Below are 24,774 nucleotides of genomic sequence, written 5' to 3'. Positions count from 1 at the left end.
CTATTAGCATTTTCCTGTAGGTGCCTCTCTAATTGAGACCAATAATAAAATGGGGGAATTTAGAAGATGACACCAAATGAGGGTGAGAATAACATACCAAACAGGTGCACACTGTGTTGCAGTGAGTGGAAGGGCGATATAGGCCGGCTCCAGTATATCATGTAAAAACATGAGGTTAAAAGAATCATGAAAACACACCGCAGATGCTCATAGCAGATGCCGCAGATTTAAACACAATGAAAAACAACCCTCCTTATAAGTTTGATGTTACATGTTATCTCCCCATGACCCACACATAGACACGTTAATCATTTGTATTAGAGCAGCCCCCGCAGAGCACTCATTGTCTTTATCTCTTCCAATTCAACAGGATAGAAGCCATTTTCTTGCTAGCATTACCGTTTCCCAAGGGTGATACAGACACAGTCGTGTTACATTCGTGATGCACAGAATGAAAGAAGTGGCTGTCTTAAGATGAAGTTGGGTGAACATGGCTTGTAGACTGTACTCTATGATGCAGGTGGAAATTACACAGTAAGACAAGCAGCGGAGAGCCAAATCAATAATAAAATTAAAAGAAGAAAACAAAAATTGGGATGGTGGCGCCTCAGTCTGCACATTCTGTTACTGTATTATCCGGACTATAAATCGCACTTTTTCATAGTTTGGCTGGTCCTGTGAATTATAGTCAGGTGCAATTTATAAATCAAAATATGGAATTTAATCCCAGCCATTTTTCAACCGACAACCACTTCAGTACCGGCCATTTTAGACGATTTTGACTGACCTTTCAAGGCACACAAAATATTGTGTCCTATGGCTATATAAACATGGAACCTACAAAAAGAAAGACTCGAATCCCGTCTTTCGTCAGAAAAAAAAGTTTGTTTCTACCTTTTTCCGTTCTTTAGTAATCAGTATTACAACTTCAGGTGAGATTCAGGAAACTATCAGTTCCCGAGTAGAAAACCAGGTTTTTGTAAAAAGATACATTTCAAGCATAACTTTCACTTTGACTCAAATATTTTTTGCTTTTGTGACAGCTCAAATATCTAAACAACTATACCAAGATAAATAACACAAAAAGCGGGTGTTTTACATTAAAATAAAAATGTATTTACTAATATAACACCATGAACTATTAACAATTTTCACATTTGGAACTGAACTATGTGTGTGTATGCGTGTGCATGTGTATGCACGCGTGTGCACGTCCATGTGTGTGTGTGAGCGTGCATGTGACCGTGTGTTTGCATATGCATGCATTAAAATTTCCCGACAATGCGTAACCTGCATGCTGCACTCCTCCATACTCTCTCAATTCCTCCTTCCTGTCAAGTGTGATTTGTCTATTAAGATGATCCCTGACAAGCTCTTATGAAATGCACTTCTGTCACCTTGTGGCCGTTTTTATGACTTAAAAGTGCTCTGAAATGAAATGCATTAATAACATTTAATGAGCTTTAACAGTTTATTTCTATATACAGTAGCTAGTATACCAAGGGGACCATATCTGACCCCTACTTAACGTTATTTCTTGTTGCACCTTTACATAGTTTAAGCAAATCAGTATTTTACTTTTTAATATCTCCACCGCCGCTGATGTGGTCTTGTACAGTGGGCTTGGCCTCCGTTCAACAGTCAGATGCAGATTAGCAGAGAAGTATATTATCATATATCCTTTTTGGGGAAGCGTGGTGGATAATTTGTGCTGGAAGTTTCACTCTACAAATTACAGATGTGGTCGTATGGCAGAAAGAATCATGGACAATTTCTGCAATTATACTAAATTATCAGGTCCTGGGGTAATATTAGACCATGGGCAACCATTTAAATTTGGTTCAGAAGGCTGAACTCGTGTTCTTAGCCCAAATGCAGACTGGACCACTTATGAGAGAGCGAGAGTTTTGAAATAAAGGAACAAGTCACCCATGAGGTCATAAATCAGCAAGATGGGATTCTCCCTCTCCTACAAACATTCAACTCGCCGCGAGGCTATGCTTTAACTGTTACAGTACATCAACCCTAGTGTACTGATCTGTCAAAATGAGACAGCCTTCATGTGTGCTGTGTCAGTGGTGCAGAATATTTAGTTCACACGACCTCTTGTGTGTGAGCACCCAGCCAGTGAGCGTCTGCTGAAAAAAAAGAGTACTTTTATAGTAGTCACTATAATACTGTACCATGTCATTTCGTCCAAAGAAGGCGTAAACCGCGTAGAGGTAGTAGTCAAAGAGCTGTGACACACAGTGGATGACATCAAAGGCGATCGGCTTCAGGATGCTCATCATCTGCATGTACTTTCCTAGAAGGACAAGCCACAACATTAGCAACTCTTTTGCATTCATGAAATACCCTACATGGACTACACTATTGAGACTTAATCAATTAATGGATCAATCAGGGGGTTAATTCCACCTGAATCCTAATGTATCTGGTCAAGATATTTTGGACAGTATTTTCAATTTGTAGCATGGCTGTACTCCACTGCACATAGCAAGTCAAGGTATGAAATTTCACTAAATCAGCAGTCACAAACTTTATATTTTATAGTGGTACCACGGTTTCCGTCAAGAATTTGTTCCATCCAAAATGTCTGACGAAGCGGACAATTTTCCCCATAAGAGAAGATGTAAATGCAATTCATCTGCTCCAGACACCCCAAAATATTAACTATAAATACATTTTACAGAGAATAATCATGGTTTTACATGCATTAATAATGCAAAACAATTAGGAATGATGTAGGGAGCTTTGTTTGGCCACTCGAGTCTGCATGATACAGCACAGCGCAAACGGACTAGTTTTTTAGGCAAAATATTGTACAAAAACCGAGGCAGTTTATGCAAAGCCAGGCAAATATTTTGGCAAATATTTTCAACGAAAACCCAATCCTACAAAAACTGGAAAATAAGAAAACCGAGGTTTGACTGTACAGTCGTTCCTCACTACATCGTGGTTCGAACATCGCGCCCTAACTATCACGTTTTTTTTTAATTAATTGATTAATAAATGTGTAGTTGAATATCGTCTATTATTAGTAAAAAAATAATATGCATATTTAAGCAAATTGTACATATTCATGGCCTAATTTAAGCATTTTCAAGCATAATACTAAAAATGAATGCAAATACAAACATAAGGCATTCAAAATACGTGATATGAAGTGTAACACATCTGTGACTTGTTGTGTGCGCCTTCAAGAAGCGGGGCCTGGGAAGTGATGTGACGTCAGCTAGGTAGAGCTGATTGTTAGCTGAGTGCTAACAGCAGGTTAGCAGTGTCGAGAGCGGCTGACAGCAGCTCCTGTGTGAATGTTCACTGCACGTCTTCTCTGCTTGTTAATAAAGTGATTGAAGTGCATCGTGAGTCTCTCCTTAACCATAAACAGCACTAGTAGAGTGGTACTCTACACTGGTCTCTAGGTGTCAGTAACATTACATTGTTGAGACAATAGCCACCAGGAAGTACGCTGGCAATACTAACGTGTGAGTCTATCTTATCTTATTTATGTCTAACATGCTTTATTTTCTATTATTATGTCTACTATATTGAGTAATACAAGCGAAAAGGTCACTATAGAGGTGTTATTTCATGTCTAGAGGGATCTAATAATGCTAAAAAAAAATTTACAAAGTCATAAACAGGTTTTCTATGCTCTAGCTACAAACATTTTCCATTTATTAATATTGAATCCTATTTTACGGAAATTCACTTCACGCGGGTCTGGAACCAATTAACTGCGATAAACAAGGGACGGTTGTATATGAATGATAACCTGTCGTGATACTTTGTACACCAGCATAAAACACACAGTTGTCTTTTTCCATGTATGTCATTCTCCAGTAAATGAAATGTTCTATTTAATAAAACTTGCAGCAGATTAAAAGTGTGAAATTGCAGTAAATTATATCCCAGCGGAGCCGTGCACTTTAGGGAAGGACCTAAGCTAGATCATGTTGCATTTGCATACTTAGAGACATCACACGGACATCTAAGTACCTCTTTAGAAGTGCAAGGTCAGAGCTCAGAGCAAAGGCTAACCATTATTGCTGAAGCTCAGTCACACAAGCAGAGAGTGCACTGTGTTGATGTGGGAAAGGCTTAATTAGAAGGGAGAATATCTGGAGTGAGAGAGGAGAGAACTACCAAAATGTCTGTCCACAGTCCACACTACTCACAGAAGCATGCCCAGCACTGAATGTAAAAGGCACTCACCGACAAGCCGGATGACGTTGAGGGTGGTGTTGGTAAGAATCGGGGCGTTACTCTTATTCAAGCTGTAATCTGACCTCTTCTTGCTTCTTATAGTCTCCCGAGACACACTGATTCAGACAAGACAAATGTCATAACTTTATTATTCCTTTGCAAAAGAGCAGAACAACAACCTCACTGGGGGTTGAAATTGTGATAATGAATCCATCAGAACCCATTACACAATGCGGAAGACAGAGATGGACCCCTACGGTGAGGTCTCTGAACTGGCGAGCATGAGGAAGCAGACCCCTGACACCCATCTTTGAGCTACATTAACCAGCAATCATTACATGGGGCATTTAATTACTGGATGTGACCATGCGACCCAGTCGAGAATTAACCATTAGTGATTCCTGCTTAAAAGAATGGTACATTTGCATTTTAGTGACTTTAGGCTAATGTCAGGTTAATGCACAGCACATAAATTGCAAGGACTTCAAAGATGGTGAGAGCTTAATGGCATTCAAGTCTGAGCACAAACATAATGGTGTAGTTTAATGGGTGATTTTGCATAACATGACAGGACATTTTCATTGTAACATAATGCTTCTGCACTGACAAGCTCCTGAATAAGTAATGGTATTCCATGTTTGTTCGCCGTGAACACAAGGTATTTCAACACTACATCACAACAAAACCAGCTGCACTCACTGACCCTAACATTAACTGCACACTGTAATGAGATGCAATGAAAGACCCGTATCAAAATCAACTCAAATTGCCTCTCAATTCCTATGTCAAACAAAGAAATAGATAAGGGTAGTGAGCCATCATGAGTGACTAATCGTCCGTTAGTCACCAACATAGGAAGAAAGAGAATTTTTCATGAATTCATGGTAAGCTTTCTGCCTCCTAAGCAGGGTTAAGAGGAGGTGAGCTAAAATTATGCATGGAAAAAGTAGAGAAAATGAGTGGATGACTTCATGTCCTTTCCTGAAATAACAAAGAATTGAGAACTTGATTTGCTTCCTTTTTTGGCATCCCTATCATTAAATGTCAAGTAGCTGGGAGCAGAAATGATAGACACCTGGATTTATCACGAAACTTCACTACTGGTCCCCTGAGCTGTGTGTCACCAGAGCGGAGCGTCAAGTAACAGTGCGACTGACCTCTTGAGGGGGACATCGCCTGTCTGCTCGTCAATGAAGTCCTGTTTGAGCTCCTCGGGGACGTCGCTGTCGCTGTCGTAATCCTGATAAGCGCTCTTCTCCAGCTCGTCAGACTCGTACTTTAAAAACGGAAAAACGATTGTGACACAAAAAGATGAGTGGTGCAGAAAGTGGGAATTGCAAATGCATCATCCTAGACTACCACTGGACTTTACAGGATACGAGTATGCAAGTGGATAAAAGCATATACAGTGTTACCCAGGGTACATTGTTTTAAATTACAGTTTTACTGACCCCTTCAAAAAATGTCTCACAAATAGAAGATGGTAAGATCTTTGGCCCATGTTGTGATCACTTATAAACTACAGCTGTCACATGATTACAATTTTCAGATTAGATCAGATTAATAACAGTTTTCAAATGAATTAATCATCATTATTCACCATTTGTAACGATGTCTGAAATATCACAATTTCTTACTGTATTTCATTAACAGAAAAATAAATGACAGGACACAATTAGCTATTCGGTAAATTCCAGACTATTGAGCACTCCTGAATACAAGGCGCATCCACCAAATTTAAAGAGAAAAAAAAACAACTGGTCCGTTCCATGCCGCACTTGTCTCTATGCCGCAGGTGTCCATGTTGTAAGATATATAGACTATATATATAGATATATATAGATGATATAAGATATATAGGATATTTACACAAAAAGACACACTAGACAACAACGTCACTCGTTAGTTCCGGTGGGTGAGACGTGTGACAATTTTTCATCGGAGTTCAACAGCTGCCGCGGTCCAAACAGTCCAAGTAGACGCTGTACTAATTCTACACCTGAAAAAATTTACTTCAGATTTGTCAGATCAAAATATACACTACATCCTGAATCTGCACTCTATGCATCCTGGGTACTGTATTTATTTTAGCCATAAATTAGCCATACGTTAACATAATTAATTAAATACCTTAGCGCTATTAATACATTATTTTTGACAGCCCTGGAGTAAACACATTCTAAAACATTCCGAACTAAACTGTAACCTGCACACACAAAAATCTCAGCAGCGGAGGTGAACTATAATTTCTTGTATCCTGGTGGGAAACAATTATTATTGAAGAACTCCAACGTAATATCAGGTTCTATCTGCATTGAGAGCCTAGTCATGACATGAAACACCTTGGAGATATGAAATTGGTTAAAGCTTACCAGAACTGATTCAATATTTTTTTTGTCCTGCTTAACCGTGAGCTCAGAGAACACAACAGCTTGAGCATTACAGGATTAAGCACAAGCAAAGCTAAGGCTTTGAAAGCCTCACACATTAGATAAGGCAATAATGTTCAAAAGAATAGCATAGCCATATAAAAAAATAGCCGGTGTAATAGAAAGAGAAGTGGAGTATCATTGACAAATAGGCCTTGACAGAACAACTGAATGGTTTTCAAGTGGAGACGGTAGGACTTGCGTACCTCTATTAGTGTGACGTGTGGGGAAAAAATAGAAGAGCAACCATTTACTGCACAATATATGAACCAGGTTCTTTGCTGTAGCTGTCATTTGTAAGACTTTGGACACTAAAGGACAACTGCTCGATCCCTTAGACACATAAGCCGTCAAAAGAGCCAGGCTGCTGTGATGCCATTGGTGTTAGGTCTTGGCCACCAAAGCAACAATAACCTGCTTTAAAAGTTCAACCTGTGCACAGTGAAGGAACTGCCTTAAAGATGCATGTCATTAAAAGTTTGAATGGGCCCAGTGATGACAGCTCGGTGGCTGATTCACACTTCCTAAAAACCACGGTGATTATGCACCGATTAATCAACTTGTCTCTTTGTTAACTCGGCGGTATATCTCAACAGGTACCCTCATTAATTAGTCATACTTGTGAATTATTTATCTCACTGACGATTTCGTTGAACCAAGTCATTGTTATTTGATTTGGCATCAGTGTAAATGTCGGGAGAAGCTATAGGCCAACTAGGTCAACAATTGATCACTGGGTTGTCATATAACTAAAAGACACATATTCCCAGGTAATGCTCCCATGTATTCTGCTCAATGTTTCATCATTAACTATCAGAGCGGAAACAATTTTTCCGTCTTTGGCACTCACCCCATTGGAAGCCAGCACATCCTCTGTTTCCTCCTCTTTGTGTTCAATGTGCATTTCAAAGGGGTTTCCCTCTTGCAGGTATTGCTGGAACAGTGACAGCTCCCCCAGGATGGATGTGCCCTGTCGGCTTGGGGAGACCGAAGGAGAGCGACACTGGTCCATGAACTTAAACTCCTGGTTCATGAAAGATTACAGACAGACAGATGATAAATGAAGTGACTGAAGCGTTGGCAAAAATCCGCAAATACAGTATAGGCAAAACTCTCATTGAGTATTATAATACATGCAAAGTTCCAAAGAACTAAACTTGACAGCTTTTTTCTATTTTATAAATGCACAAGTTCTCTGGAAGATGGCGAACTGTATAGCAGATGGAGTACTTTTTACCTGATATAATGTACATCTTTATTTACTATGTATTGCTAAGTGGGACTAAATGACAACCTAATTAAGAAGCAATGAGAAAAAGAGTATGCTTATGCACTTCTGTAAATGTGCAATGTACTGCGCTTATGTTGTCCACTCTTACAAAGAGTGTGTTTTCAAGCACAAATCAATGCCGGAGGTGTCCTTGGAGACGCCATCACAGTGAGTAAACATATCTGAACAAGGTTTTCTTACTTATAAAGTACATTTAGGGTACAGTCATAACTCTGCGGTTAAAATTTCGTGGCTTCACTCTATCGTGGTTTTTCAAAAACATATCCATTAATAAATCATGCTTGTTTCATGGTTGAATATGGCCTATTATTAGTTCAAAAATGCGTATTTAGCTAATGTTACTTTTTTTGCCTAATTTTCAATCATAAAAATGTCTAAATTAACAAAAATACAAACATAAGGCATTCAAAAGATGCATTCAAATATGTTAATGTACTATTTTACACTAGTCACTAGGTGTCAGTAATGTTACGTGAGACATACAATCGCCAGACTTTATCAACGGAACAATAGGCTTGGAATTATCTCACAACAGGTGCTATAATCCCTAATAAAAACACAAGGTGACTCTAGGGGTGACTTCATTTCTAGAGGGCTCTAATAATGTCAAAAACTGTATTTAGAAGGGTATAAACAGGTGTTCTATGTGCTAAATAGGAAAACATTCCATTTATAAATATGGAATCGTACTTTGTGGAAATTCATGTATCACAGTCAGGTCTGGAACCAATTAATCACGATAAACGAGGGATTACTGTGGTGGGTCTTAAGATTTTTAACTGACAACATGTGGAAGAAACAAACAGCACTGAATACTTCCCTATGCAAATGTATGTGTAAAGGTGGCATGTGCCATACATAGAAGTGATAAAATTCCAACTTACGTGAAGCTGTGAGATGTTAAAGTTCGATTTGACAGGGCAAAGTTCCCATGTTTCATTTTCCAGGAACATTCGCAGCTCCTCTAGTCGTGCCCTAAGAAATTGTTAAGGACGCACACACAAAAACATCACAATTACTAAAGATAATACCATGACTGTAGCACTAACTTAAATGTTATTTCATTCAATTCAACAATTGTCTCAAGGCACTTTACAAAGTACTTTGAAGAGCTTGCAAAAAGAGAGTGAAAGTGCGGGAGAACTTAAAATGAAAAAGTCTACATAAGTTGTTTGAAGTTACAGTTCAAATGTGGAGGCATAAACTATGAACGTAAAAGGTCAAGCACAGAGCGAGGAACAACTGCATAAGGCACCGTGGGATTTCCTCTGCGTGGTTTGTATGAGGACAGCACAGCATTGTTTCCCAATACTTCATTTTCCATTGATTTCGGGGTGGGAAACAATTGAGTGGACTTGTGTTAAGGCAAGATACAGCAATGGATTTATATATATGCTTCAATCACATATCACTTTGACAACACCACATGGTACTGCATGGAGTTTAAAGACAACAGGAACAGGATGTGCACACATACAGTATAACTTATGTGTCTACACAGTTGCAGTAAATACAACAAATGGTTATCCTTTCATCCGTCTCAGGGCGTCTGTCACCTCTTCACCTTGACATCACGACTGCAATCCAAGCGTGCACTCCCTATCATGCCTGTGTGCCTCCTTACACTCTCCATTTTCTGTCATAATGACACAGTTTATTATCATTATTCTGATAAACTATTATTGATGACTCTTGACAGGTAATCACAACAGTGATCAACACAATCATCTCAGATGATGTGGCGCTGTCTTAGTCGAAGTGTACATATTCAAGTGGTTGGCAGCGGGTTATGATATCAAGACATAAATGGGCTTCCAGCTCATTAGGCGTCGAGATAATCAACTCGAAGATGTGGCACACTTGCAACAGCAGACTGGAAAATGTCTGCCAAGCAGTGGCGGGTGGTGCATTTGGTACCTCAGCCTTCAGTGGGGACTTAAGCAGTCTAATCCAACTCATAGTACCTCCACTAGCTCATCACAATTATACTGTACAGACCATCAATAACACAAAAAGACACAATATAACAATGAGCGGCAGAATTGGGGATGAATGCCATTACCACGAAAGCAACAAACCCAGTTAACCTTTTATCTTCAAATACATCGTCTCTAAACAACTCCGAACTCTATACTACATCATCTGAAGCAGTTCAGAATCAATATTTGTATATGTAATAACATGACAAAAACACAAAAATAAATTAAATACAGGAACAGGGTGCAGTTCATACGATTATGCATTCAAGTGCACTGGTAACTTTGAGTGTTAGGGAATAAGCTTTCAGACATTAACCAGAGGATGGAAAAATGCTGACGTCACTGTGGGCTAAATAGCTGGCCATGTGAGGTGAATCTGAAAGCTGATTGGTCCCATTACTAATAGTGTGTGACATGGGCCAGCACTCCTGATTGTGAAGGCCCTCGGCTGATCACATTGACATGGCAACAAACAGAAACTGAAATCTGATTGGACAAAAAAAATCTAAGCGCTAAGAAATGAAGATAATAGAAGATAATAGACTGTCGGGAATAAAGTACTACAATTTAATGGAACAAATACTAGAATTTAGTTGTAAATGTAGGTCATTGCTTCTGAGAGTGTTTAAGCCAGCAGAGAAGGCTTTGCTGGCCCTGACTCCCCACTCATCTCGTCTCGCACAACCACACTCGTGCATCGTCTCATTTCGTGAGCTGAGTGTCTCATGACACCCCTGGTTATTTAACATGATCCAATAAATCTCACCTGTGGTAGTTTTTAAAGTAGTTCACACTCTGGCGCCTAATTGACTCCTGCAGAACCTCCGACTTACTGCCGCAGAATTCTTCACCAACTTGCATTAACCTTGACGAGTGAGGGAAGAAATAGCAACATAACATAAGATATGGGAGAGAAGGACTGGGATGACTTTATTTTGGGTCACAAATTTTAAAACAGCTATTTTGATCATGTTCTGTAAAAGGGGTAACATTCCCACCCTTGCATGTAATTGCGTGCTTGACTGACAACTACGCCGACAGTTGTGCAAAAACACGTCAATAGACAAACTTTTTTCCTCTTTAGAATATGACACTTTTCTCTTGATATTTTGACTTTATTGTTTTAAAATTACTGCTGATTTTCCCTGATTTTTTTTTGTAGTTTTCTTGTTGAATTAGACTTTTAGAATGTGCTGCGGCCCATTAAAATTACAGTCACGGGCCGCAAGTGGCACAGGGCTTTTAAATTTAAAAAATAAAAAAATTAAAAAAAAATAAAAAATAAATTAAATTTAAATTTAATTTTTAACTTTAATAATTGTTTGAGGAAGTGGAAAGCAAAATCCAACTCTATTTCACCCTATGCTTATGTATTGAGCTTGAGCTTAATAAAAAAAACTACATCTGGAGGTTGCCTACAGCCACAGCTGTTAATGTCAATGTTTTTTCACCTGGTGCTAATTAGAGACTCTGGCAGTTATTTGCTTTTGTAGACCATGCACCCCGCGACTATGGTTAATTGAGTGTTTACTGCACATACCAAATTTACAATTACAACTTAAAGAATCCACAGCAAGTTTAAAAAAAAGAAGAAAATACCTGCTGATGACATCCAATACTACTATGAAGTCATCATATTTGAAGTTGGACATGTCAGTCCCCAGGATATAGGCCTTCACCTTTAACTGGACATCCTGATGAAAAGGAGAAAACAGGTCATTTGTGGGCGGAGAAGCCATGATTGAAATGAAATTCTACCAGTGAATGTGAAAGTTACAAAGACAACCTGCCAGATCCTTGTGAGGCCATGCTCCAGCTTCTTCTTCACATAGCTGCGGTCCACCACCAACTCGTCAGACTCTGCTGCCGCCGCATCATCTATGCATTAGAAACAGGGAGAGAGGCTAACAAACAGAACAAATCCTTTTTTTCCCCTCCAGTTGTTCTATTGTTTGATTTTGTTTCTTCAACAGGATTGGCAGGAATTCATTATGGTGCTACAAAAAAAGACAAAATAATAAGGAGTCACTATCCTTCGTATAACTCTGGCAGGGGAGTTGAGCTATAAGATCATCTTCATGGAGGTAGCTTTCAATCAGCAACTGAAGGGAGCGAAGGATTGATTCCCCGTGACTGAGATGACAGTCAAATTTGCCTTGTTTGTTGTCAGGTGGCGCAATGAAGCCAACCTCCTCAGTGAATCTGGCACACCGCCTCACATCAGCTCCGAGTGGCGAGCGAGAAAAAAGAGATGATGAGACCTGGAGATGGGGCTGCCAAGGTCGTTTTCAATAGGCGGAAGAAATAAACTCGCAGACGTAACAAATACTGTGAAACCCCTGGCTCAGTATGGATCAGTGAGTATGGATTTATCAAAGCTCACAGGAAACCTCAGAACCTTTTAGGGTGTTCTTGCAAGTAATCTTCCACCAATACACAAACACAAACGTGTAATGAAAGCATTGTCAACATATGGGCCAATATAACCGGCATTAAGGAGTTTTCTTGTCACACAAATTCGCTATACATCATAGTCCATTCTTGCATTGTCAATTAATATGCATGTTGAATCATTCCTCTGAGAGAAACCAGAGACTAACTATCTCAGGAAGACACTGGGAGAATTCCACAAGGTTTTCCCGCTTCACATACAATATGTTCACATGGTAGTCTATCATGTGTAAGCAGACCAGCATGATACTCAGCGGACCACAGTTAATCTCACTGTGAGGCATACGATTAACAGAAGGAAAGATCTGTTCCGCCTTACTACAGATTTCAAACCATAACACAACAGAAGAAGGAGGGGAAACAAATCTCAGGGGGAATTCTTCTGGTTCAACTATTTCCTGAGACAAATGGAACTATCCAACAACAAGACCATCTAATTTGTGCCAATTCACTACAGACATTTCTTATCAAAATCCATACCCAAGCGTACTATTAATTGGAAGCCTTCAATTTTCTTATTGTACATTACAGTTTCCAATCAAACAAAGCTGTTTGGTCGTTATATAACAAAACATTTTACTTACTACGGTAATAATTAGATCAATTTCTAACAATGTTTATTTGCATTGTGTTTGCACCACTTGTGTGTTTCACAAAGAAAGATCAAAAAGTGACTTTCTTCCATTTATTCCCAGAGAAAAAAACTGTCACGTGCTTAGATGAGACCTAGCAACAGTAGCCGTAAATGTCTGTGAACACTTATTTTTCTCCTATCTCCCTGACCAATGATTACAATCTTTATAGAAATCGATGTCAATGTGAATAATGTGTTTTTGTTGGTGTTTAGGTTCAAATGAAAAATAATTACTTATAGTTTTCTCGGTATGTACAGGAATAAATGAAGCTCAATTTGGACTACACAGTCGTAAGTGAGCATAATGAACCCCACCAAATATGCTCATGCATTTCAACTGAATGAAAGCACAATAAAAAAGTTCAGTTGCTCTGCCTACAAGGAAGATGGTCAATTACAATGTCATCAACCCAGTGACCCTTGAGAAATTATCATTATTTTTAATGCTGTCGGTCCTTCTGCCTTTAAATTTGCCTTGATAAAAAAATTATTAAAAAATGCACTATTGGGTTGAGATATGGGTAGTAAAATAAAGAATAAAATAATACCGTCATTGCCGGTGTATAAGACGCACCGGTGTTTAAGTCGCATCCACTATATTTAGACAGAAAAACAGATTTGTATATACAGTAAGCTGCACATGTCCACGTCATAAAATGGCATATTGTTGTGCGCATGAGTCTGTGAGGACCAGGTAGGTGTTTATTTGACAGGAGACAATCATGAGCTATGAAAAAACTCGACGAGCTTGTCATTACTCAATATAACAATCTGACTCACGGTGTCATCTTTCCAAGAACACTAAACTCATCACACAGCAACTTAACACTCAAAAGGTACCTAGTGAATATACAAAAGAAGTACAAATACGAGTTTAAAATAAAAAACAACTATTTTACAAGCTATGGACAAGCTTGTCGTGAGTTCACTTATAGCTCGTGATTGGTTCCTGCCAAAGAAAGAGCTATCGTTTCCTCACTGACTCGCGAGCAGCACAGTATTGGTAGTAGCTCTTAAGTAAAGGAGATGTCAAAAGATTAGAACATAGATTAGAACAACAGCCGCACCGCTGTATAAGCCGCAGGGTTCAAAGTTTAAGAAAAAAGTAGCGGTTTATGCACCGGATATTACGGTAATAAAACTAAATAAATGAATGAACAAAACAGCTTTCATTTATTTGTGCAAAAGTCAGTATTAATCTGTACTGTGACGCTATAAGTCTATCTGTATTGTGGCACTGAAAGTGAACACAGAGTATAGGCCTATACAACACACAATTTGTGTTGTTACTTCAGTCAGGAGTCACATAATCAATAAAAACAGTGCAATTAGCGGCAATACATGCTCATAACTCTCAGCCTACACCATGTTTGACACATGATGTGGTACGCTTTGGATCACATTGCTTTGTTTTATTTTAAATCCTCTACAGCAAAAATCAAACTCAGTCATGAAACCCCAAAAAGAAGAAGCTGTTGTTCAATGATGAATTGAATTGAATATATACCAAAGCTCTGTATAGGCAAATTGGCTAATGTTATTTAGTGTCACACACACTGATTCAGTGTGAATTAATCATGACCGCAGGTATGAGCTACGCTAACAAATCTGTCTAGTCAGGTAGAGAAATGACCCTGGCCTATAAACTTTCATTTTATCAAGCGACAAGATTAATTAGTGAAACAGTACAGTGAACTCATCAATATATTAAGTTCCAGCAAGAAAAAAACGAGAGAGGAGTGTTTTTGACAGAATGGGCGATGAGCGATTGTCAATAGGCCTGACTGTTATTACACAGGTGGCGTCTAGTGTGAGCCAGAGGTCAATGTCACCTCCGAATACTGTTGAACAAATGAGACAACACACGGACAGTAAATCACTACACTGACAGAACCACGCACACATAAGGAGGAGAAGGAAAGGCAATGCAAAGGCCAGGGACACCTTTACACAGAGGTGAAAGCCAATCAACTATTGAGATGATTGATGGGACTCTTGGCAGGAAAATGAGGTGGATGTCCTTTGCCTTGCAGGGAAGACGGCAATTAATGAAACAGACAAAGGACTTAGTAGTATGTTTTCCAACTATGCAGTACCACTTACAAACCCATTCAACTAATGCAATCGAATAGGCCTTTTTTTTTTTTTTTTTTACATAAAACTAAGATTTGAATAATCATTATCATTCAAAAGCTGTCACGCTGTCAAAAATTGTTATGATAAGTTGTGATATATATTTCAAATATATATATATTTTCTGTGTGGAATTTTAGTAACCACACTAGATGACATTTTTCTAAAAATGTCAAATAAATCCAGGAAATCAAATATGCAATATACAGTGAATGGAAACATCCATTTTGCAAGCAACAATAACGAATAAATTGCTGGCCCTGAATGTGCTGATTACATTAGCGTGGAAATGGAGCCAAGCCAAAGGCACACATGACACATTTGCAACAGGAAGAAATGCATCATTCACAGTTCATCAGTTGCTCATATATTTATCATATAACACATGCAACTAGGTCATTCTAACTACACTAATCATTGACGTGTACCTACATTGTGTACATACATTAATATTCACATCAGCGACAACAATAAATGCAATGTCAAATATGAGCATTGCCGGATGACCTCTCAACCAAAAAGAAACAAACACAAACCACTGTGCATGTCAACAGCAGCATGCCAACTAATGCACAGTCTTTAAATATATCAATGTTGTGGGTTTCCTCTCTGCATGCTATAAACCTGTCCAAGCTGTGTATATGCCGATATCAAACATGCAGGAAAGATTACTGTTACTGCGAGTGTGCAGAGCGTGGAAACCTCACCCCATTTTCACCAAGTCTTTGAAGTCAGACTTATACTGTGACTTATTTCTTCATCTTAGGACACCGAGAGCAGATTTACCGTAGTACTAACTCAGGAAATAGTCAGAGTCAAGGGAGTTGACAAGGAGATAGTCAAGAATTCCTATATGATCCTTTTTTTTTAACTATTTTAAATCTCCAGGCTTTGCTTTAAGATGTGTAGCAAAGCCTGCTTTTAATTTTTATTTTTTACAAAGCTGTCCTCCATGAAGTGCTGCGGTCTCATCTTGCCGGGGACAGGTCAGAGGTGGTATCACGTCTATGAGGGAGGAGGTTTTTTTTCCTTCATGATGTTATGAAAACTTAAAAAGTGTGTTTAATCGCATCGTCTCTGGTAAGTGGAGTAAACAAGTGAGGGAGACATTTCTCATATTTGGTGGTCATAAACGGGATCTTGGCACTTATATTACTGATAGAACTAGGGATCGATTTTTCTGTTTTTTTTTTTTTATCTAAATTTGCTGTCCATGTGTTGTCATTGTATATTTATTTATGTTTTTACTGCTTTTACTGTAACTGTTTATATGGCTTGTGCAGCACTTTGGTCATTATTTGAGGTCACTATCTGAGAAGCATTGGTATATGGGATACTGGTAAGGAAGCCAGTATCAAGCATCTCCAGGTAGTACATAATTCAAAAGTACATTTTGCATAATATACATGTATGTTTCCTGCTAGGGGTTACTGTGGATCTATCCATGCAAAAATGTCCATCAGTTAGGATAGGTGTATCGTGCAGTACCTGGTGTTGGTGTGGTTGCCTGCTTGTCGTGCTCCTCGTGCCACTGCATTGTGCGGTGGTAGCTCAGCATCACCTCCCACAATGCTTTGCACAGGTCAGTCAGACACGGAATGTAGCTGTCCAGAGTGATATGCTGCAAACAGAGAGGTGATGAGGACACGGTGACGAATGCTGTTTTGGGCATGGATTCCCTCCAAAAGAAGCTGATAAGATTCCATGTAGGGAAAGGGCTATAGGTGAATTGAACTGAACTGAGAGGTTAAAATTAAATGATAACAAATGCTTCTGTACTGTGTATCATATGAAATTAATGCTTATGATTGTTATTCAGGGACACTGAGGAAAAACATCTAATTTCAGTGTAGAAAAACATCAAATTTCAGTGTAACTGCTAATTAATGCATGGACTACTTGGAAATAAGGATGTTATTAGAAGGATGTCAAATGCATTGAACATAGATTTATATTATCTGTTTTGTCCATTCGGTGAGGTAACACACAATTATAGCTTCAAATGTTTAACGAAGTACAAATGAACACGAACTTTCCCAAGTTGTTACGCTTGGAAATAAAATTGGCTTGGCAAAGGCAATTTATTCTTCTCGAGAAAACCTGACGACTAATCTGAGGTTGCTCACTATTACTGCTGTCACCACAAGATGTGTATGTTTAAAAGGTGTATCAGATATGTATGACGGCCACTGTTACGCTTTAATAAACACTTCGTTATTTTTGCTTTCTGCAAATAAATTCCAACATTTAGCTCTTATTTTCACAATCAATGGAATGCTTTGTCTTGAAAAGGAACAGTAATTTGACGTTGAACAATAGTAATAGTAGTGTCATACAGAACATAGCATGCTGACAACATATACTGTGGTGTAAGAATCAATTGAATATACTGTAATGGCTATTGCTTCTCTTCAGCCTTTCATCCTGGTTCTTTGGACCGTGTTGCTATTGGATAACTAGTCAATGATCACACAATTCTATGTAGAGTCTATATAGCAGTTGCCACGCCCCTCTCCAAAGTGAAAGTTGCATTTGTGTAGAAGTGAGAGTTAAGCTTGTGTGAGTGACAGCAATGCATCTATTGTGTGTTTACCAGTATTTTTCCATCAGTCTTAAGTCCATGTTGCGCAATCCTAATTGTGCTATGTGAGTGTGTGTATTGTGAGGACCTGTATGAGATACTATTAGACTGACAATGCACTGAGCTATTAGACTGAAGCTAAAAGTATAATAATAATGACAATAATAATATCTACCACCACACTGGATAAGTGTTATTTGTATTTTTGGATATACAATAAAATAATATAATATTCAGCTTGTGATACAGAGAAACCAGTGATATAGAATGACAGGCAGGTAAAAGAAAAAGAGCTATATATTTAACTTTCCATGTTCTTCAGGAGCTAACAATGCCAGTAGCATGTTGCCAAGCAACTGGGGGACAGGAAGACCATGTATGGTTATGAGGTGTGTGTGTAAGTGGGTTTAATGAGGTATACAACCTCAGCTACACACAATCATTGCTCTGTATTGTGTGTGTGTGTGAGCATTTTGGGTGAGGTGCAGCATCTGTGCTGTATCTTCCTTTGTTGGACCCAACCCAGCTTGACAGAAGATCCACAAAAAAGACTGACTGACAACGATTCGGAGGAGGTAGACATCAAATATTTTTGTCAACAATCCTTTTATATGCTGAAGACAGCTACCCATAAATATGCACTGAACATCTGCCAAGCTGTGCCACTGCGGTTTTGAAAAGTGAAATGTGCGTAGGCAAGGGAGCAAACTTGGAATAAAATTACGCTAGATAAAACTGACTCACTTTCATTTTTATGCTTTCAATCACAAAATAAAGTACTATAATACTGTAACTTGTAAAGATGCATGAGATCAAAAACAATGGATAATCTATAAACTTCCCGCAAACAGAACAATTCAGTTCAGATTTGGGGATCCCAAAGTTCTGAAGGTAGCAAAATACCATGCAGCTTGTGGCACCCTCCTGTTGGGGTACCACCCGCATGGGGTATAGTACCTACTGTATTCTGTTGATTGGTCGGCACAGAATTACCACTTCCATGCAACAACAGGAACGGAATGGTTGTTCTGGATGGCCTGAGCACGGACGTGCAAAAGCCCTCTTGAAACTGCTATGTTTGTTATTATTTTTATTATATATATTTCATAGCTTTTCTTGTATTTTTGAGGGCCTTTACAATTTTGGGCAAAAACCAGGGTTGTATTTCAAACAAACTAGTCTTAGGCACTTTCACCAAATGAGCCCACATGAAAATCATGGATACTAGACAGACAGACAATGTTATACTGTGAAGGATTTAAGGTTGTTTCATAAGATGTGTGCAGGGCATGGCAACAAACTTTGATGTTCAATCTGACAATTTGCCACAAAACTGTATAATTGTTAATTACTCGGCTCCACAAGGTCAGAACTTCATCATAAATGGTACATATGATGAAGATGACACCTTGAAACTCACTTGCTGAATTCGCCTCAGCCATGCGAGGGACCGTTCAACGCTGCTCGCAGCTTTCATTTTCTTTGTTTATCAAGCCTTTTTCAACATTCAACTTCACTACTTATGATCCATTCAGAGAGAAAAGGGGAACACATTCTGAATGACGCTCTTCAACTACTTTAAATGATACACTGAATGGTGTTATCATCTACACTAAATTCACGCATAAAATAAGTAAAGGAACCATTAAATTAAATCTGCCACATTGTCCGAACACACAAAGAAACGAAAGGTCATCTAGTAGCACTCCCGACAAGTGAAAACCTTCTCATCTAGCCACCCAAAAAAGCAGTGACCGCCATTTACTGTAACAGTGTTTGAATTATTCAATAAGCTGTAGCTTCAGTTCATCATCAAAGTGCTTTGACGAAGCCTAAATCAGATTACAGAATCGGCAAGAAGATGGAGATTTCCCATGGGAATCTCTCATTTCTTTCTTTATTACCTTTAACAAGCATCCTCTCAAAAACTTACCACATACAACAGCACGGTTCATAGATCATCATATTGAGAGTGATAAAAAAAACAACAACATTGAAACCAATCTCCAATGATGGTAGAAAACAAATAACAGAAGTCTTGGAGCAACTTTCAAGAAACAAAGATTAAGCCATTAAAAAATCATGACACTGCAAAATAAAATATCAAGGGAGTTGTTAGGACTCATCGAACCAGTACGTTTCTTTTAAAAATGGCTATGTCGGAATCATGACAAATTTCAATGTTTTTTTTTTTATACAATGGATCATCTATTTATGTACAGAGAGTGGTATTTCATGGTTTCTTTTGCACGTGTCTGCTTTCTACCATTTAATGTCATTATTGTCACCTGGTCTCGTAACCTTGGCCTGGCTCTCCTGTGTCAACCAATCAGCTTATTGCCTGCCTTTGTGCTCTACCAGCTATGTCGCCTTTATGATTAGACTCCTCTCGCCTTCATCGGCATGTTTAATGTGTGATTTCTTCTCAGTCCTGGTTGAGTTTCCTATGCTATGCCTTCACCATGCCTACCATTTTATCATTAATGTAACGATAATATACAGTTTGTATGTGATATTGTCAACGTTATTTTTTTTAATGAATATAATGGTACTCATTGCAAGTTATCACAAACACTTGATAGCTGCTTTTTCCCTACAGGGCCATGTAGGTTTGGATTTTTTTTTTCTCCCTTAATAATAAAAAGTTTTATTTGTGTTCAGTTGTGTTGTCATTGACTGATATTTAAATTAGTTTGATGACCTGAAACATTTAAGTGTGACAAACATGCAAAAAAATAAGAAATCAGGTAGGGGGCAAACACTTTTTCACACCACTGTATACATGTATATATTAATATATATATCCCACCTGACTGTACATCGCAGGACCAGCCAAATTATGAAAAAAGTGTGGCTTATAGTCAGGAAAATACGGTATATGTGTGCTCAGGAGTATAAAGTCCATATTTTCTAGTCCTCCCCTTCAAAGACTGTAAGTGAATTCCATCAAGACATAGTTTTGCCAGGCCATGAGATTGATAAGGAGTTTGGCCAATAATGATGAGATGTTGATGTAAAATTAATATGACCTCTTCATAATCCTATCGGACCTCTCACAGAGGTCTCTTTGCTCTTGAATTTTAAGTCATATAATTAAAAGGCAAGTTCAGAGAGTCCAATGTGGGCTTTGACATCGTTCAACCTTTGCTTATCGTGGGAATAGAGAACTCATATGTTGGCTCCTCTGCACAAACACATCGATTGATGCAGTTTTGATTCTCCGCCAAAGCGGGAGTGATGAAAGTTGCCATTTTTAGGAACAGGTACAAAAGTTCCCACTTTGATTCGAGATGTGTGAAAACTGACTGCATCATCCAAAAAAATTGTGCTCAACAAGGAGAAAAAGCAAGTCCGGCTTTCCATAAAAGTCAATGAAGGCAAAACGCTGCAATTAACATACGTGCGTGTGCATGCATAGATTAATGTGTGTGTTGCCCTCCATGAAGTATAAAAAGCCAAGTATAAACAACACAATCCATCAAGCTTAAATTGCTGTAATTGTTTTAGTATTGTATGTGTGTGTGTGTGTGTGTGTGTGTGCGTGATATCAATAAGATCATCCAGGCAATGCAGCACTGGCAGGTTATCCATCATACAAACTGTAGAATGAGTGTGTGTATACGTTGTGCACAGTTGTATCGGATTCCATTAGATTTCAGTCATGTACCTAATGTTATGGCTGGTCATTTTTCTGATGCAATATTAGTAAAGTGCAATAAAACAGCTGAAACACCAAAGACGACAGGTGAACTTCAAGCATCACTTCATTATAGTTTTGCATTAAAAAAGCCCCCGCTGTTATTTAAGCTGTACATCATTATGCAGTCCAACATTGGTGCAAAAAACATGCCTTGACCCAGAGCTGCTGACCTTGCAAAAAATGTAGCTTCTATGAATACAGTAAATATATATATATATATATATATATATATATACATACACACACACACTGTGTATGTGTTATATTGACGGAAAAAATAATCAAGAATGAGATGAAAGGAGTGGGGGGGGGAGACGAGAACACTAAAGGGAGAGGTAAAGGGCAGGGCATTGCAAATCTGGTGCATGACAGCTGTGGAAGCCTAACAACAACACATCAACAGGAAAGCAGTGTTCGAAGAAGAAAACTGACTGTGATAGCTGGAATATGCCATGAAATGGGACAGAAACACATGGTGGCCTCCAACCGGGCGCGGAGGACTTTTACCAATACACTTCTACAGCATAATCTCTCGGGTACTCTCAGCATTTCACCCCAGCTAGTTCATGATAAATTGACAAAGTTAACGCTTCTAAAACAGCATGATGGGATTTATTTTAAACGGGTAGCAAGAGGATACAACTCAGACATATAAGAAAAACAAGGACAGGAAAGTCGTGTACGGCTGCAGCAAGATGAATTACTTTGAAGTGCTCATGACACCAAAACACATTAAAGATGTTATTTCCGATGTGACAAATAACATTGAAAGGCATATTTCCTGTGTTAGATGTAAAATTTAAAAAAATTGTCCCTTTTTCTGGGGCTGGAGGAGGCGGAGCAAGTGACGTCTGACGTTAACACCGGACTGGATTTCTAAAACAAAGCATTCGCCTCGTCAGATGACCGGCAAACTTTGTGGGCGAAATGTTTCAAGACTGCCCTGCAGATTAAAATAAAACATCAAAAACCCGCAAGACGTTCGACTGTGGAAAAGCGCGCTCGGGTGGCAGTAAGTCAATTCATATTCCTCCTGCGAATTTGCTCCATAGTAGTCAGCCTCGTGCTCATGGCGGCTACTGCGCTACCTGTTGTAGCTATCACTGCCAGTAAAACATACCATACTCCTCACAACACAATATTATTGAACGTTATTATTGTTGTGAATATGTCACTTTCTTCGTGTGCGATCATGGCTGTGTTTGCACCCGGTTGCCAGTGTCACCCGCAAGTGTTCTCGAAATGAATTGCAAGCAAAACATGGATTGTTGTCACTCGTCTTTCTAGCCTATCTCGCAGTCGATCTGTCAGTTCTAGTAAGTAAATACATTTTTTTTTTTTTTTTTTTTTTAACCAGATCTAGTCTAGGTATCTTAGAATAATAGTATGGAGTTTCATTCCAGGGCTAAATAAGCAGGGATCGCTGACGTTTCAGCTGTCTATGTCACATACTGGCAGTCACAAAACATACCTGTGACCATTTTTTCCACAATCACCACTTAATTTCATTCCTATTTCATAGTTGTTTATTTACCTACGGAAGCAGGATGACAAAAATGTTTTATTTAGTGAGTACTTTCATTTTGTTATTGTTTTTTCAAACTTTTTTTGGTGTCATGGGCATTTTAAGGTATGGGTTTAACAGTGCTTTCCTTTACAACTTAATTTCACTCTATTATGAACTTCAATAGAGTGAGCAATCAACATTTCTATCTGTATCAATACCCAGTGTACACAGTACCAGTCAAAAGTACCATGTCTGAATTCTGTCATGATAGTTACTGGAAAATGTCAAAGAAAATGTTGAAATACTAACAAAACTTGGATCTCCACCTAAATAATCTCAATGTCTTACCGTACAAAGGTCCTTATATTGCATTTTCTGGAACTTGGTATCAGCATTGCCAGCACAGAGCTCGACATATCCCAGCACCACTTGGAACACAGTGTTGTGGATGGCTTGGGTGAAGTGCATGTGCAGCTGGTCCATAGCAGTCTGCAGAAGGAGCCAAACACAAAGTTAGGAAAATGATTAAACCAAGATGTCACTTTCGTCTGCCAGTGCGGAAAGCAGTGAAGAAAGCAGCAGATATCGCAAATTAAACTTTGGGAGGAAACATACACTGTACACTTGGTCTGAGTATCAGCGAAAGTAACTAAGATTGCCTGAGGAGTCATGACAAAGGCTTTATTCACCAACTAAAAATGTAGACATCTTCTCACTTTGCTGCAGGGAGAGCAGGAACAAAGCAATAAATTCAATGGTCTACCTGCCCCAAAATTTAACTCCATAAATAATTAAGAAATGGTAAATGGACCTGCAAGGTTAGGTCATATTCTGCTGGTTCTTGCTGCAAACAACACCGAATGCAAATGGCTGAATCTCCTGCATAGCAAGCAAAAATTAAAATTGTTATTTTCTAACCAATTTGCATATTAAAATAAAGTATCACTTGTTCGGTTTCAGTTTATGAAGAAAAAGTTGCAAGAAAACATCACATTTTGGTATATTTCATGGCAGCAGGGTACTGTTGACTGAAATCTCAATTATAGTGTTTACATTAAAAAATGCTCTAATTTATTTAGTTGTTTTGTATAAACGCTTGATTTGTATGGAAGCCCATTTCCGCCACTGAAAGAAAAAAATATATCGGTAAATATTGGTAATAACGGTAAGTCATAATTATGAGACAAAAAGTCAAAATTATGAGATAAAAAAGTCATAATTATGAAATAAATGGTCAAAATTATGAGATAAAAAGTTATAACTATGAGATAAGAAGTTCATAATTATGAGATTAAAAGTCAAAATTACGAGATAAAAAGTCCTAATTATGAGATAGGAAAGTCATAATTATGAGACAAAAATGTCATGTGACGAAGGCTCCAGTAAAGAAGGCGTCAAATGCGCAGTTTGAATCTCATAATTTCGACTTTTTATCTAATAATTTCAGCTTTTTATCTCATAATTATGACTTTTTATCTCATAATTCCAATTTTTTAATCTCATAACTATGATTTACCATCTGGATTTTTTTTTCTTTCAGTGGAAACAGGCTTCCATACATTTGCACTTTGTATGAGTATATAAATTAGTTTTAAATTAAAGGTTTAGAAAAATAAAATTGACATTTTTACATGTGCTTTAGTGCGATTAACAAGTGCCTCACACTTTCTTTACCTTTTCTGTGCATACACATAATCAATCATGGAAAAATTATATTGCACTCTATTTATTACAATTTATGATGGTGAGGCTTTTCTTGTTAAGTTTTTTTCACAGCTTACCATTTTTGGTGTTGGTCGGCTGACCAGGACGTAATAGTGACGTAATATGACGTAACACAGAGCTAATGGATGAACCCTG

General features: G+C 38.3%; 1 protein-coding gene across 2 annotated transcripts in view; it reads right to left on the bottom strand.

The window, feature by feature from the left end:
* The window catches only part of vps50 (VPS50 EARP/GARPII complex subunit), an 83,093-nt gene that overhangs the window by 26,417 nt on the left and 31,902 nt on the right, over positions 1–24,774 (bottom strand). For both annotated transcript variants that reach the window (XM_054763384.1, XM_054763385.1), the window contains exons 12-21: positions 23,263–23,403; positions 16,615–16,747; positions 11,695–11,786; positions 11,508–11,602; positions 10,675–10,773; positions 8,814–8,904; positions 7,489–7,662; positions 5,367–5,485; positions 4,219–4,325; positions 2,184–2,305 (exon numbers count right to left, since the gene is read on the bottom strand). In XM_054763384.1, the coding sequence (XP_054619359.1) occupies positions 2,184–2,305; positions 4,219–4,325; positions 5,367–5,485; positions 7,489–7,662; positions 8,814–8,904; positions 10,675–10,773; positions 11,508–11,602; positions 11,695–11,786; positions 16,615–16,747; positions 23,263–23,403 (1,173 nt within the window). The remainder of the gene's footprint in view (positions 1–2,183; positions 2,306–4,218; positions 4,326–5,366; positions 5,486–7,488; positions 7,663–8,813; positions 8,905–10,674; positions 10,774–11,507; positions 11,603–11,694; positions 11,787–16,614; positions 16,748–23,262; positions 23,404–24,774) is intronic.

This window comes from Dunckerocampus dactyliophorus, chromosome 20 (genome assembly GCF_027744805.1).
Source record: "Dunckerocampus dactyliophorus isolate RoL2022-P2 chromosome 20, RoL_Ddac_1.1, whole genome shotgun sequence".
NCBI classification, from domain to species: Eukaryota; Metazoa; Chordata; class Actinopteri; order Syngnathiformes; family Syngnathidae; genus Dunckerocampus; species Dunckerocampus dactyliophorus.
This window is presented reverse-complemented; position numbering and strand designations above follow the sequence as displayed.